The 17592-nt window shown below is 37.5% G+C and overlaps 1 protein-coding gene across 2 annotated transcripts in view; it reads left to right on the top strand.

Annotated features, from left to right (window-relative positions):
* Positions 1-17592, top strand: part of arhgef10 (Rho guanine nucleotide exchange factor (GEF) 10) — a 312671-nt gene that overhangs the window by 221128 nt on the left and 73951 nt on the right. The window contains exons 19-25 of one of the 2 annotated variants that reach the window (XM_067984019.1): positions 3586-3701; positions 7904-8031; positions 8509-8583; positions 9316-9416; positions 9757-9878; positions 11565-11648; positions 14155-14378. In XM_067984019.1, the coding sequence (XP_067840120.1) occupies positions 3586-3701; positions 7904-8031; positions 8509-8583; positions 9316-9416; positions 9757-9878; positions 11565-11648; positions 14155-14378 (850 nt within the window). The remainder of the gene's footprint in view (positions 1-3585; positions 3702-7903; positions 8032-8508; positions 8584-9315; positions 9417-9756; positions 9879-11564; positions 11649-14154; positions 14379-17592) is intronic. The other variant, XM_067984020.1, reaches the window with a different exon arrangement.

Here is a 17592-nt window from a genome sequence, read left to right as displayed (position 1 = left end):
AATGTAACATTTCCAGGTTTGCAGATGACACAAAGCTGGGGTGGAATGTGAGCTGTGAGGAGGATGCAAAGAGGCTCCAATGTGATTTCGACAAGTTGGGTGAGTGGGCAAGAACATGGCAGATGCAGTATAACGTGGATAAATGTAGGGTTATCCACTTTGGTCGTAAAAACAGAAAGGCAGATTATTATCTGAATGGTAATAGATTGGGAAAAGGGGAGGTGCAACGAGACCTGGGTGTCCTTGTACACCAGTTGCTGAAAGCGAGCATTCAGGTGCAGCAAGCAGTTAGGAAGGCGAATGGTATGTTGGCATTCATTTGAGGATTTGAGTACAGGAGCAGGGATGTCTTACTGCAGTTGTACAGGGCTTTGGTGAGACCACATCTGGAGTATTGTGTGCAGTTTTGGTCTCCTTATCTGAGGAAGGATGTCCTTGCCATGGAGGGAGTGCAACGAAGGTTTCCCAGACTGATTCCTGGGATGACAGGACTGAGGTATGAGGAGAGATTAGGTCGACTAGGCCTATATTCACTATAGTTTAGAAGAATGAGAGGTGATCTCATCAAAACATATAAAATTCTAATAAGACTAGACAGACTAGATGCAGGGAGGATGTTCCCGATGGCTGGGGAGTCCAGAACCAGGGGTCACAGTCTCAGGATACGGGGTATGCCATTTAGAACCGAGATGAGGAGAAATTTCTTCACTCAGAGGGTGGTGAACCTGTGGAATTCTCTACCACAGAAGGCAGTGGAGGCCAAGTCATTAGATGTATTCAAGAAGGAGATAGATATATTTCTTAATGCTAAAGGGATATGGGGAAAAAGCGGGAACAGGGTACTGAGTTAGACGATCAGCCATGACCATTTTGAATGGCGGAGCAGGCTCGAAGGGCCGAATGGTCTACTCTTGCTCCTATTTTCTATTTTCTATGTTCTATGTTTCTATGTTACACCCCCTTTTCTGCTTCATCTTACTATATCTCTTTCATCATTCAGGGAGCTCTGACTTTAGTTGCCCTACCTTTTCCCCTCGTGGGAATGTACCTCGACTTTACCCAAACCATCTCTTCTTTAAATGCCGCCCATTGTTCGATTACAGTTTTGCCTGCCAATCTTTGATTCCTATTTACCCGGGCCAGATCTGTTCTCAACCCACTGAAATTGGCCCTCCTCCAATTCAGTATTTTTCCTTTGGATTGCTCCTGGTCCTTTTCCATAACTAATCTAAACCTTATGATATTATGATCACTGTTCCCTAAATGTTCCCCCACTGACACTTGCTCCACTTGACCCACCTCATTCCCAGAGCTAGATCCAGCAATGCCTCCTTCCTCGTTGGGCCAGAAACATACTCTTTGCCCTTTTCACTATTACTATCCCTGTCTATATTGGGATAATTGAAGTCCCCCATTATCACTCCTCTATAGTTCTTGCATCCCTCTGTAATTTTCCTGCAAATTTGCTCCTCTATATACTTCCCACTAGTTGGTGGCCTATAGTTTAAACTGTTCTAAAAGATCATGTTTACGAACATCACTGGAAATTTTGATTTTTAAAATATGCCTATCAATAAATGTTAAAGGAAATTCTAGCTGATTTTAATTACAAGAGTATGAAGAACATTCAGGGTGATTTCATATCGCCTCATGTACTCTGAATATAATGAAGAGACTATTGATTGAGAGTTATCAGTTTGCTCAACGTATGCAGTTTTCATGTCATTAAAAAAAAGTTCTGCATTTTGATGGCAAGAAGTGGAAGATAAAACACAATGAAATAAGCAGTGCAAAAATCCATAAGTTAATTACAAGAGATACTGGTTTTGCTGATTAAGTTCTTGGAGGCTGAGATGCCTTCCAGTGAGCAAAAGTTGAATTGACACAACAGATTAGGTTTACATGCTGACAGGGTGTTCAAAAACACTTCCTTACACCTCCACATGCCAGTAAGATAAGCCCAGATTGCCAACAGGGAGGATTGTGGAATCAATACCCATTTAAAATGCTTGGAATGTAACTGTTGCCAGGGCAATAGTCCCGTGACTTTCCTTCCATGCTGTATAAAAAAGTGCCTCTCTCTCATGGTGGTTGTTTTTTGCCGTGTTGCTGGTCCAGGATGTACATGCACAATTTCCTGCACCGATTAAAGAAAAGTCATGGGCCAAGTATTTCTTCAGGGCTTCTCCCGCTCCACTACTGTAACTTCGGCAGAAACCCTGTTTACTCACACAAATAATTTCCATTTGGAGGCTCAGGCTCTGCCTGTTGCTGCTGCAAGGGTGTCGTTAGCTAGGACAGAAGAGGGTAGGTTTCTAAGAAACAACCTTGTGTGTCTTTTCACCTTCAACTAAGCCTGGCATAGACGATTGGTACAAAATGAAAGCTTTATGGCTACTGGCTTAGAAACAGGAATGTACCTGCAAGTGACAGTGATCGTGGTCGCTAACCAGCTGTACGTTGATGGGGTAGAACCCTTTCTGTATTTGTAGGGCATTGCTTTGTGCCTAGGGGGCTGAATAGCCATGAGGGTGCCATCAGTTTCCCTCTGTACTTTTTGGAAAACGAGCAATCTAGAGAAATTGGGCATCCCTGTTGTGCTGCTATTGCTGGTCATCTGGAAAAGGAATTAAGATGCTGGCCCAACTGAATAAAGCATTAGTCACACATCTGCATCCATGCACAGGATATTAACTGATACTGGAGATGCTCCCTATGCCACCTTGGAAGGAGCTGGAAGTTTACAAATTGCCACCTTGGCACCCATGGGCAGTGCTGCATTTATCTGCAAGATTGTCCATAATTCTTCTTGAAGCAGATAGCATTGCTCTAATTGCTTCTCTGCTAAGTCTGAGCCTCCAAAGACAGTGCTCTTCAGTCATTATAAGGTAGCTGTGCTTGGGCCTGTAGACACGATGGGTGATATAACACCGGGTCCAAAGAGTTGCCCCCTCCCCATCAGCCAGCTGTCAACATGTACTGAGGCAGCCAACAATACCCTTTACTGTGCAGGTTCTTCGGTCGACCAGGGTACTTGAGTGAGTGTCACTGAGGAGATTTTTCTGCTTTCAGGGTACGAATGGCAGTGGGAATGGGGGATAAAAAGGAAATCTTATCACGCTGTACCCTGTTTAAGCTTTACCTCCTTACGTTCTGGCAGTGTAGTTAACCCTGAAGTTTACCCTTTTTACATAATTTGAGAATTGAGCTACTTTAGTAATGCAATATGTATTCATGTCAATAGCTGTGCAATATGTATTCATGTCAATAGCTGTGCAATATGTATTCATGTCAGTAGCTGTGCAATATGTATTCATGTCAGTAGCTGTGCAATATGTATTCATGTCAGTAGCTGTGCAATATGTATTCATGTCAATAGGTGTCTCTATGGCAACATTATTAATTTAGTCGTCTTTGGAAAGGTAGACAAGGTCAAGATGTTCAATTATTCTGATTTTAAAAATGACATAGATCACCCAGTTTTCAGACTACTGGAACAATTTTATACTATCTTCTACATTTCCCCAGCAAATTGTTATTTTGTTCCATTGATTTGCTACTCAGATTTCAACTTTATTTTTACAGACAAACTATATATGGGACCAGGCCAGCTGTATCAGGATTTACAAAATCTAATGCATGATTTAAGTGTGGTTGGCCAGATTACACAGCTTGTTGGAACTTTAAAAGGAAATTATCAGGTACAGTACCATTTTATCATATAAAAAGAAAGAAAGACTTGCATTTGTATAGCGCTTTCACAACCTCAGGACGTCCCAAAGCGCTTTACAGCCAATGATGTATTTTTGAAGTGTAGCCACTGTTGTCATGTAGGAAATGCAGCAGCCAATTTGCACACAGCAAGCTCACACAAAAGCAATGTGATAATGACCAGGTAATCTGTTTTTAGTGATGTTTTTGAGGAATAAATATTGGCCAGGACACCGGGGACAACTCCCCTGCTCGTCTTCAAAATAGTGCAATGGGATCTTTTACGTCCACCTGAGAGGGCAGGTGTCTCATCCAAAAGATGGACTACAAATAAAAAAGATTTTTTTTTTAGAGATCGATAGATAGATTAGATATCGATAGATAGATTAGATATAGATATAGATAGATTAGATATAGATATAGATAGATTAGATATAGATAGATAGATTAGATATAGATAGATAGATAGATTAGATATAGATAGATAGATTAGATATCGATAGATAGATAGATTAGATATAGATAGATAGATTAGATATCGATAGATAGATAGATTAGATATCGATAGATAGATAGATTAGATATCGATAGATAGATTAGATATCGATAGATAGATAGATTAGATATCGATAGATAGATTAGATATCGATAGATAGATAGATTAGATATCGATAGATAGATAGATTAGATATCGATAGATAGATTAGATATCGATAGATAGATAGATTAGATATCGATAGATAGATTAGATATCGATAGATAGATAGATTAGATATCGATAGATAGATTAGATATCGATAGATAAGATATCGATAGATAGATTAGATATCGATAGATAGATAGATTAGATATCGATAGATAGATTAGATATCGATCGATAGATAGATTAGATATCGATAAATAGATTAGATATCGATAGATAGATAGATTAGATATCGATAGATAGATAGATTAGATATCGATAGATTAGATATCGATCGATAGATAGATTAGATATCGATAGATAGATTAGATATCGATAGATAGATAGATTAGATATCGATAGATAGATTAGATATCGATCGATAGATAGATTAGATATCGATAGATAGATTAGATATCGATCGATAGATAGATTAGATATCGATCGATAGATAGATTAGATATCGATCGATAGATAGATTAGATATCGATAGATAGATAGATTAGATATCGATAGATAGATTAGATATCGATCGATAGATAGATTAGATATCGATAGATAGATTAGATATCGATCGATAGATAGATTAGATATCGATCGATAGATAGATTAGATATCGATAGATAGATTAGATATCGATCGATAGATAGATTAGATATCGATAGATAGATTAGATATCGATAGATAGATAGATTAGATATCGATAGATAGATTAGATATCGATCGATAGATAGATTAGATATCGATCGATAGATAGATTAGATATCGATAGATAGATTAGATATCGATCGATAGATAGATTAGATATCGATCGATAGATAGATTAGATATCGATAGATAGATAGATTAGATATCGATCGATAGATAGATTAGATATCGATAGATAGATAGGTTAGATATCGATAGATAGATTAGATATCGATCGATAGATAGATTAGATATCGATCGATAGATAGATTAGATATCGATCGATAGATAGATTAGATATCGATAGATAGATTAGATATCGATAGATAGATTAGATATCGATCGATAGATAGATTAGATATCGATCGATAGATTAGATATCGATAGATGGATTAGATATCGATCGATAGATAGATTAGATATCGATCGATAGATTAGATATCGATAGATAGATTAGATATCGATAGATAGATAGATTAGATATCGATAGATAGATTAGATATCGATCGATAGATAGATTAGATATCGATCGATAGATTAGATATCGATAGATAGATTAGATATCGATAGATAGATAGATTAGATATCGATCGATAGATAGATTAGATATCGATCGATAGATAGATTAGATATCGATCGATAGATAGATTAGATATCGATCGATAGATAGATTAGATATCGATAGATAGATTAGATATCGATAGATAGATTAGATATCGATAGATAGATTAGATATCGATATAGATAGATTAGATATAGATAGATAGATAGATTAGATATAGATAGATAGATTAGATATCGATCGATAGATAGATTAGATATCGATCGATAGATAGATTAGATATCGATAGATAGATAGATTAGATATCGATAGATAGATAGATTAGATATAGATATAGATAGATAGATTAGATATAGATAGATAGATAGATAGATTAGATAGATAGATTAGAGATAGATTAGATAGATAGATTAGATATAGATATAGATAGATAGATTAGATATCGATAGATAGATAGATTAGATATAGATATAGATAGATAGATTAGATATAGATAGATAGATTAGATATAGATAGATTAGATATAGATAGATAGATAGATAGATAGATAGATAGATTAGAGATAGATTAGATAGATAGATTAGATATAGATATAGATAGATAGATTAGATAGATAGATAGATTAGATATAGATATAGATAGATAGATTAGATATAGATAGATAGATTAGATATAGATAGATAGATTAGATATAGATAGATAGATTAGATATAGATATAGATAGATAGATTAGATTTAGATATAGATAGATAGATTAGATTTAGATATCGATAGATAGATTAGAGATAGATAGATAGATAGATAGATAGATAGATAGGATATAGATAGATTGATTTTATTTATATATGTATGTGTGTGTGTGTTTTTGCCAATAATTTAAAAACTTCACATAGACATTTCCTCTTCAAGTGACTTTGGCTCATATAAGTGACAAAGTATTAAAGGCCAGAAAAGTCCTTTAAGAGATATATTGGGGGTAATTTTGACTTTGGGCAACAGTGGAAAACTTGACTTCAGTGGCAATGATAATCCAGAGAGATGCCTGAATCAATATCGCCCATTTCTCACAGTCACCCAAAGTCAAAATTATCCCCAAAGGGTGAGAATATATATAGGAATCAGGAAGTGGCAGATGTGTTAATCTAATTCTTCACATCAGTGTTCAAGAGTGAAAATCACAATTAGTGTCATTTTGGCAATTCATCACACTTATATAGTTTATCTATTTAAAGTTGACCTGTCTAGGATCTAAAGTATAGAATTCAGCAAATTAGGACCAGATGCTATGCACCCTAAAATCCTCAAGGGTATGAGCGAAGAATTAAATGGATCCCTGATTAACATTTTTAGGAATTAACAAGTACAGGACTTCTACTTGGGGGCGGCAGATGTTATTCTGATGGAAGCATGAATTCAGAATGATGGACCAGTTAGTTTAATTTCTGAATTAGGCAAGGTAGCTAAGAAAATGATCATAGAGAAATCATAGAGTCATACACCACAGAAGGAAGTCATTTGGCCGAACTTACCCATGCTGGCTCTTTGTAAGAGCTATCCAATTTGTCCCACTCCCCTGCTCTTTCTCCATCGCCCGACAATTTTTTTCCCTTCAGGTATTTATCCAATTCCCTTCTCAAAGTTACTATTGAATCTGCTTCCACCACCCCTTCAGGCAGTGCAATGCAGATAATAACAACTTACTGCGTTAAAAAAAAAAAATTCTCCCCCTCTCCCCTCTGGTTCTTTTGCCAATTACCTTAATCGTACAGCTTTATCTTATTGCAAATGCTGCTCGTGGCTTTTCATGTCTCTTGGGGAATTGATCATGTAGGGCAGAGTTCAGAACATGGCAAATTGCACGTGGTTTTTGCAAGGTATGGGCTCAGTGAGCCAACAACAATGTCCAGTGAACTTCAGTCTGTGAACAGCGATCACGTAACAGTTTAAATTTTCAATATCTAATATCTACATCATTAGTGACCCCATTTTGGGGTCTAATATATGTTTAATAAATCCTCACTTCAAACATTTGGCATGAGTAGTATCTTCATGTGATTTGCTAGGCTTATAAATCTAAAAGGAGGTACAATGACGATCAGAAAAATGCAAGTATACTGCATGCAATTGTGCATGTGGTGGTACTTCACTAGAGCTACTTTGCTAAATTCATATTAAATCTGCCTCTGCGTTTCTTGACACTCGGGAATTAATCTTATTCCCTAATTACAAGTCGGTTGGTTTGTAATTCTTCTTTGTTCCAGAATTTAAATCCAACTGTGAGCCAGGACTGGACAGCAGGTCTTCAGAAACTTATATTTAAAAAAGAAGAAGAAATAAGAGCAGCAGATCGCTGCAGAATCCAACTGCAGCTGCCTGGAAAACCAGACAAGTTGGTATTGAGCATATCCTAACACCGAGCACATAGGGATCCCAAAGGCAGATGCGAGCTGCTTTATTTTTCAAAGGTTTAGCGATCTTTTGAGATCGCAACATCATTACTGAATAATAGTTTCTTTTAAAGTTTTGGATTGATAAATTAAATACTTTTTACGTGTTCCACCCGTCATCTTGATTCAGAATGCCCCGTTGAATGTTGATATTGATCTGAAATCGTACTATTGGAAATTGAATTTTAAAATTGGGTAAAATTGTCTCTGACCAACTGCTAGGTATTGGCAATAATAGGCATTCTCAAAGGGTTAGATAGTGCATGTATTATAGATGCATGACACATATACAACAGACTTCTTTTTAACAATTTTATTTTTACTTTTGGAATGCCACCTATTTTTTAAAATGCATTACATATGGATTTTTTTTAAATAAGCCAGTATATGTGAAGTTTGCTTTCTGTTTTAATTATAAGTGAGGAAGTCCAAGGACATGGATTTGGAGCTCTGGGGCACAAAAACTATGAAGGTTTAAATTCTTCAAGGACGATGTACGTTTTTTTTTACATAAATTCTTATTTCTGTTATGTTGCATGAGAATGAAAATGCTCCAGGGCCAACTGCAGAAATTGCAATGATGTTATCCACAATATCATGAAGAGGTGCAGAGCAAAGGATTAATAATAACATTTAAAAGATTTGGAATGCATCATTAGTGAGCCCATTTTGGGGTCTAATATATGTTTAATAAATCTTCACTTCAAACATTTGGCTTCTTTGATCTTAAATTTTATTACTGTATCACGCGTCTTTTTAAAAACCCTTTTATGAGACCAATTGAAGAAGCCTAGTGTTTGGAAGCATTGACCTGCTAAACAGAAATAAATTGTGCATGTTTGGCATAGCAAGTGCCATTGATACTATAAAGGGTAATACACTTCTGCTGGGAAGAAAAAGTTGGAAATGTAGAGATGTCACGATATATGTTCCAAATCACAGAAGAATATCAAAACCGCTCCATATGCACAAAAGGCAATATTTAGCTCAGTATTTTGAAGAGATATATCTTAGAGCACATCTTGCAATTGTGCCTAACCAATTGGACACCATATGTAAGTGATATGTAATGCATCTTTCAGTGCTAACAGATGCCAAAGCTGCTATTTTAAATTAAGGTACCTTATTCCATAATTTTATTATTCAGTAACCTTTTCAACATTTTTTAAATGGGGTTAACTCCCCTTTTAAAATTAGTTTTAAATGTCTGAAGTTTTTTTTTGCAGATCTGGAAGACCTTCATTCTTCACAGCAGTATTTAATACATTTACTCCAACAAACAAACTCTCCTGGATGAGTAGTTTACAGATGGCCAAATTGGCCCTTGGTAAGGTTTCACTGTCTGGAGACGTACGTTGATAGCCAAATAAATGTATTTTTTTTTCTGCTGGTATTTTGGATTCTATGGTTAACACCCAACTTAAAGCACACATATCTCCATACAAGGAATAACTGAAAGGATATAAACACTTGGGCAAAATTCTAATTTTTAAAACATCCAGAATTAGAAAGTCATTCCTTCTCAAAATGAAGTATGTGAATTGAATAATTTGTATTCATGTGATATCGATATGATTAATTAATATGCCTCTGAAGTTTGTATTAGAAATAGATTTCAGAATGTGAAAAAATACAAATAGTAACTTTTCAATTTTATATTGAAACAGGGGACGAAAACCAGCTGGGCTGGTTTTGTGCAGAGGATGATGGGAAACAAGTAAAGCGGCAAAAACATCCTCTTCTTGTCCGACACATGCCTGTAATGATGGCAAAACTCCAGGAGTTCAAGGTGAGTTTTAAAAGTTCAATTTTAGTGATGGTTATCTGACTCTAGCCACAGACCAGATTTTAGACCCATGTACCAATAAGCTTTATTTAGAGTCCCAAAAGAAACTAGACTTTTGAGTTCCTGAAGTAAATTTGTAAAGTGTTATTGATAGGTCAGTCCACTGGTAAAGACAGACTTACTGGGCCAGAGCATAGTGAATAGCTAGGTTAATGGATCAACTGTGCCAACTTTTAGTCTCATCCATGCTTGGTATTAATTAGTATGTGGAGAGTCTTTGGGGTCAAGGGGGCTCCAAGATGACATGCCCAGTAATGGGGTATTAAGATCGAAGTCTATTTTTGTGACAGAGTCTATATTCCGCTATCTCAGCCAGGCACGTTCTCAGTACTCCAAGGCACTGTTGATAAATGACCAGCCAGCCTTACTCTATTGGGACCCAGAGGAGTCAATCTGTCACTAGGGACCGGAATTCTTCCCATTCAGCTCCAGATAACCGTGCAAGCTGATGCTCTAATGAGTAAGTTAATCTTAGGAACATAGAAACAGGAATAACCCTTTGAGTCCCAATATCATTCTGGTGAATCTGCGCTGCACCCCTTGCAAGGCCAATATCTCCTTCCTGAGGTGCGGTGTCCAGCACTGAATGCAATACTCCAGATGGGGTCTCACCAGAGCTCTGTACAGCTGTAACATAACTTCCACCCCTTTGTAATCCAGCCCCCTTGAGATAAAGGCCAACATTCCATCAGCCTTTTAAATTATTTTTTGTACCTGTCCAGGCTGGACAAGCAGTGGGAAGTTAACTAATGTACTTTGCTGATAAGCTGTGTGACTTTAGCTGTTAAATTTCAGTGCCCCTGCACAAACTTGGGATCTCTAAGTCGTGGCTGCTGAAACTGCTGGTCCTGTTAGAGAACACAAATGAAGAGTCACCACGATATTTAGTGGGATCAATCCAAGGGAATCACTATAACTGAATTCCACTGTAGTTATTCTAAATAGTCTTTCTTTTACAATATCATCATTTTTGCGTGTATCACATTTGCTTGATTAAGATGAAGGATTGGCTTCTTTGCCTGAGACATGTGCAAGATGCATTTATAGTCAAAGAATCTACCACATGTCATAGGGTAACAGGCATCCTGTTGTGTGCTTTCTTTGGCCTTGAAACAAAAAGTTTCCTAACACATTCAATAGCAGAAGATTGTTCTCACCATATGTTGGAAACTATGCAGTCATTCTTACAACATCACCTTTGCTTGGACTCTATTAGTTTTGGCATGAGCCTAGAACAGCATAATGGTAGCTGTAAAGCACGGATTTGCTTAGTAAATTTTCTTTTTGTATAAATGCAGCACATGGTGGTGTTAAGCCAACAGGCCAAGAAGTTTCCAGGTGTGATCCCCAGTCTGTGCTGATCTTGGTCATAGCACCTGCAGGCATGGTTACAATTTGCCTGAGTGTCCAAAGGCCAGAAGGAAAATAAATCAGCCACGGTTCCGGCTTCTGCTCGCACTACAGTGACCCCCTGCTGGAAAATATACATGTGTAAACATTGAATGAAGTCAGGATTGGGCTAGACTGTGCTCTCCTAACCCCCTTCTAGTCACAGCCTACTAACATCAAACAATGTCAAACCGTGAAAACATACATTTTTTTAAAGTTCTGCATTTTATTTTTTTTTAGGTTGAATGTGCTATTCATAACCCAGAATGCTGTAATGCATCTGATGCACCTAACTCATTCTCCATGGAACATGGATATCTGTGGGTAAGTTTGCAACAGATAGGTGAGGAATTGTTTAAACTGCACATTGGATTATGAGAAATATAATGTGTCCTCAATGCCCCAAGTTCAGAGCCATGGTGTAGAATTTTTATATAATGTCTTATTTTTGTGAGGATTTGTGAGAGCTCTGTTGACCACATGTTACTCATGTTATTAATTTTGCTCCCCATCCCAATGCTGAGAGCAACAGGATCTCAGTGACATTAATTTGGCTTTTTTTCAAATACTAGATCAGACTTTCATCAGACTTGTAGAACTGAGATAAAAATGTCTGGTCTGTAATTAGCTAATTGTCATTGCATCAATTTATTTTATTTATTTGGATTGTTCTTAAATTCTACTGATTTGATTGCGGTTATTTTAGTAACTCATGCTGTGGACTGTTGTGCTACTATAGTTACAAACAATGTTGAAATCTAACAGTTCATTCCTTTAAGAGGTTTATGTGTCGAGTTCTAGACCCTTCACATGATGGTACTATAGAATCCATGGAAAAAATTTTCAGGAAGGCCACAAGATTTATTTACCTAATTTGAAGGCCCTTAGTTACCAAGATAAGCTTATGGAGCGTTTTACTCGAGGGAAGTGTAGACATCGAGGAAATTTGATTGAAGCATTTAAAATAATGAAAGGATTAGATTTAATCCATGTGGATACATTATTCAAGTTAGGGAGACCAGGGGACGTGAGTGTAAGTTATGTAAGAACATAAGTTAGATGTCAGGAGGTACTTTGTTTCACAGAAAGTTGTCAACCTCTGGAGCAAGTTACCAGCACATGCAGTGAACGCAGATTTGCTGGAGTTATTCAAAAAGGAGCTGGACAAGTTCCTGTGTGGCCAACATAAATATATATATGTGTGCGTGCGTGCGCGTACGTACTTGGTGATGGGTTTCCCAATCAACCTGGTCTCCTGGAATGTGTTGTTCGACTTCAGGCATTGGAGAGGAATTTCCTAGAGTTGTATTTCCTACGTTTCTCCATTTTTTGGGCTTCTCCTAGGAGATTGTATGGCTGGGGGTGGGGGATAGGGCAGATGGAGATCAAGGTGTTCAGATGATACACCACGACAGTATAGAACAGGCATGTTGGACTAGCTGATCTTTTCCTGTCATTTGCTTTCATGTGTTTTACATCAGAACAAGTAATATTATCTGTCTTGCTTGGGGCCTCCAGCAGCTCTGAGCCTTATCTGATATGCTCTGCCTTATATTACAAAACGGGGATCACTTATGCTTAACTTGATCGTAGGCTCAACGTTGGTGAGTAGTAGCTGGTAGTCGTGCTGGTGTGGTACACGTTTTCAAATATTTTTCTTGCTTATTATAAAGAAAGGCCCAAGTCCTGTCCCAGTGAAGCTGAGCCTCTGGTTATCATGACATTTACAGTTTCCCAGGGACCATCTCCCACATCAGCTCTGAGCCACTGCCAGCTTATTATTATTAAATTACTGCAATGGATTCTCGCCCACTGAGAACTGGAATGAGTTTCCACAAACTTATTTCAGATTGAACTCTTACAGGCTGCGAGAGAGGTGATTTTTTGTAACTCTTCAGAAAGTCAATTGAAAACTGTATCGCTGGGCTGAATTTTAGCCCAAGTCTTGCAGACAAAAGAACAATTTAAACCCCTTTCCCTCATCTTCTAAACCTCAATTAATAGCTTTGTAAAATATTGTACTGTATGATAATCTAAACAAGCTGCATTGCAGCATTACCATTTTTACAGCTGTTCGGAATAAAGTTGTGATACAGAAACGTGGATTTGTTTAGTGATTAGCTCTTATTACAAATTCTCTTCAATTTTGCTGAATTCTAATATTGTGCCACATATTGTATAAGCATGCAGGGCATTCAGATATTTGTTTTGATTTTCAAAAATGCAGGTAAAGCAATAGATTATAAGGGCACTCAATTACAAATGACTTTTTTTTACAATTTTAATTTATACAAGAAGTTTAACAAGGAGATTGGAAGTTGCATTTACCTGATGAGACCGATCATTACAGGCAACACTTAACTTAAAACTAAAAGTTGTTGAATATTTCAAAAAGTGCTTGAATATCAGAAAACATGTTTAACAGATTGTTGGGCCGAAGGGCCTGTTTCCATGTTGTAACTTCTATGATTCTATTTACATGGGTAAGATGGGTATAGAGGGATATGGGCCAAGTGCAGGCAATTGGGACTAGCTTAGTGGTATAAACTGGGCGACATGGACATGTTGGGCCGAAGGGCCTGTTTCCATGTTGTAACTTCTATGATTGTTCAGCTTTCTGTCATCTCAACTGTCTCAGGATCAGTAATACTGTCTTGTTCCTGCCTTTCTTTATTCCTATTTATCAATTTATTGAGTTTTAGTTGTGTTATTTTGTGTAGTCATTCCACTGACTTTCTGAAGTTTTTTTTGTAAAATCTCGTAAGTAACGCATTAGATTATGAAGATACTCAAATTTACAAACGACTTGTTCTCCTGTCTCAATGAGCAGATTGGAAGTTGCACCAATCAAATGGGACAGATCACCATAGTCACACTCCATAATTCCAATCCAAAAGTTATCGAATGCTTCAATGTCGAGTCTCGTATACTGGCCATGGTGTATGTCCCAGACGAAGACAAGCTAGAAGAATCTGATGTCTTCTCTGACTCCGAAGTTACTACAACAAAGGCCACTGAAACTCCAACCATCTGTCTTGGCATGGAGGAAGGAAGGTGAGATATGCAAAGGCAATGAGAAAGAATAGCCAGCCAAAGAATATATAAAATCAATCAAATATATAATATGCCGGATACACAGGGCTCCTGCTGGTGATTTTCTTTACAGTGAACGAAGCAAACTTAATGCAAATCAACAAAATTGTGAATGTCTTATGACTGCAAACTCATCTAGCAAAGCATCCTCTGTAAGGATTATGAATGTGTTTTCTGCTATAAAAAGATAAGAAAATACTCTAGTAATTCAGTAGCCTGCAGATACTTGAAACCAAAGGTATTAATTGATATTGCCATTTACCCATATTTTTAAATAAAAGCACTGCCAAATTTTACTTGCCTGCCGTTTATTAAGGTGAGAAGGTGGGGGGAAAGTTTTACCTCGTATTGATTCATACTAATCCAGCGCCCTAGTGCCATTGTGCTAGTAGGGCAAGTTCTAACCCATAACCTGCTGAGCAGCTAATTTCAGCTGCAATAGTTTGGGAAGCGCTCTGCTCAGTGCATCTTCAAACTGGAAGATGGGTCAATTCAGAAGAATTGTCCCTGGGCTACTGTTCCAGGCCTTCCAGTATTTGTTTCACTGGAGCATTGGCAGATGTCCAGGAGCAGGTTAGCCGCCTGTTGCTTTGACTGTATGACCTGGGGAAATCAGGGGGACTAGATAGTAGAGGAAATTGCTGAAATCCCTGCTTCATAGCAGCAAAATATGAGTGTGTGTTGAAATTTTAACAATAGTACATCATCTCCTGATCCTAAAGAGATGTAATCACAGATTGGTGTACTTTTGGCACAGTTAATATCTCATTCCAAACTGTTTGCTACTGTGTTTAAAGCCCTGTAGTCATGTGCCCTTAGACAAGATTAAAATATTCTCAGCTCAAGTAGCCTGAGAAATCCAAACTATGGTACAAAAGGTTTTTGTACAAACGGTCCTTGAACACTGCTGCCTTGTTTAGTCTGGATCCTCCCCATCTCTTCTGAAGCTCTTTGACGTAGTTCAGTGTAAATGTGTGAGACTCATAGATTTTTTTTTAATGTTAGGGAGATATATACACTTTCTCATAGTGGGAGATTTTCTAACCAAATACTTTATCCTTTCTGTTCAAGTACTTTTTTGTATCAGTCCCTCTCTCATTCTTTGCAGTATTAAGTTTTCATGTAGAATTTTTTTTAAACTAAATATTGAGTTTTCAACTTGTGTGAGCTATTGGAAAATTATGACATAATATAGGATTTCATAGATTTGCGGCATTTATAAAGATCGTATGACACTATTGCACACAGTTTGTACACAGATGGTTTGCTGTTAATTATTATTACATGGGATAACACTTATTAATATTTTGGTTCATCCACTTTATTCTAAATCTAGGCACATCAAAATATGTATTACAAAACTGTAGTATATCATACACTTGGATAAATCTTGCATCTGGTAAACTGTCAACACTCCAGACGTGTCACACTTGCATAATTGGCTCAAACATCATTCATAAAACAGCAACAAATTACAACTGAACAGATAGTGAATCTACCAGTTAACACATTGCATCTTGGGGGGGAAAAAAATGTATTAAAAATGGAGACAGAAAGCTAGCCTTGTTCTGCTGTATTCTTCTGAGCTTGATATCCTGGCGTTCCTTGAAGGGGAAGTGTTATGGATTTACAAGCAGAGACAAATTCCCATCAGCAACAGTGATTAGTCACCAATCAACCTCAGGATTTTGCTATTTACAGCATTTAGGCCACGGGGCCTTAAAGGCACAAGCCAATGAAACAGAGTTCCAGTTTAGCGACAGACCATTTTTTTCCAGGCCGTTCCTTCACGCCTATTGGAAAAGGGCCGTCTGGATGTAAATATTCCCCTTATGTTATATAATACATATAGCGCATTACATGACAAAACACTGTGTATCCTCTGATTTACTGTGAGCAACCCCACAGGTGATCCAGTGAACAACTGCCTATGACATATTGGGTAGCAGCATTTTAAAGATGCATTACCAGATAGTGACTCATTGTGAAATGAAGCTGATTTCTTCAATTAAAAGCACTAGTCAAATTGTTACCAAACACATCATACATCAAAAGTTACCTGGCCTTTTAATTGGCCAATCATTCTTCCCCTCGTCCCCCACCAAAAAAAATACTTAGCAATTTACTGACAATAACATACACTGACCTTCAGCTACAGCGTTCCACATCATAACAACAACTACTTGCATTTATATAGCGCTTTTAACATTGGTTTTGTGTGTATGTTTTTCTTTCCTTTCGAGGCAAGCATTTGAAATTTTTTTTTTAGATTTTAAATTCTTGATGTGACATACCACAGCATGACAGGCAACCTGCTCCCAGCCCCTCTGCCAGTGCTTCTCTGTAAGTCATCATTAGAAGGTGCATGAGAATGACCATGAGGAGAGGAGGGGGTCACTTGCCTTTCCTTTCCCCACTACTCTTCCCCATTCCCTCCAACACACTTCCCTGTTTTCCCCCCGAACTCACTTCCCTTCCCTGGTGAAGTGGCTCGCTTTCATTCTTTCCCTGCTTCTGACAGCCTGATCGACATTGCGAACATGCCGTATGGGAAATTGCAGGCAAACCTCAGCCCTATCATTATACGATTCAGGACAGTACAGCTCCAGCGTGCTGCATTATTTATAATCCATCTCGTAAATACAAACACATGTTCTGTATTCAAGGTAAATATTTTCTTGTACAACCTGAAAATTCTCCATTTCAAGCAACAATGTTAAGATAAAATTAGAGAACTGCAGTAAAATTTAAAACCTTCTGGCATATATTCAGGGAAAAAGTAAAATTATTCCAATAATTATTTTGCTTTGACAAACGCATGACTGTGGTTCTTCGGAAGTTAACTGTAAAAAGGGGCACACCTGTGTGATTTTAGCAAAGGGCACAATGTAGACAGAGTGGGGTAGATCTTGTCTTTGTGTGATAGTGTAGAACGGGTGATAGCGAGTCGTCAGCCTGTTTTACATCTCTCTCTAATTATTTTTATTTCCTTTGATTTCGATAGAAATAAAAATCGGGAGAGATGTAAGATGGGCTGCCGACTCGCTGTTACCCGTTTTACACTATCGCACAAAGACAAAATCTACCCAAATATCCATAGAGTAAAACTGCAGTCAAACATTTCATTCGATGCCCGTATTTGTACACCATGAGACGCAATTGATGGGACATATCA

This window comes from Heptranchias perlo, chromosome 5 (genome assembly GCF_035084215.1).
Source record: "Heptranchias perlo isolate sHepPer1 chromosome 5, sHepPer1.hap1, whole genome shotgun sequence".
Taxonomy (NCBI): domain Eukaryota; kingdom Metazoa; phylum Chordata; class Chondrichthyes; order Hexanchiformes; family Hexanchidae; genus Heptranchias; species Heptranchias perlo.
This window is presented reverse-complemented; position numbering and strand designations above follow the sequence as displayed.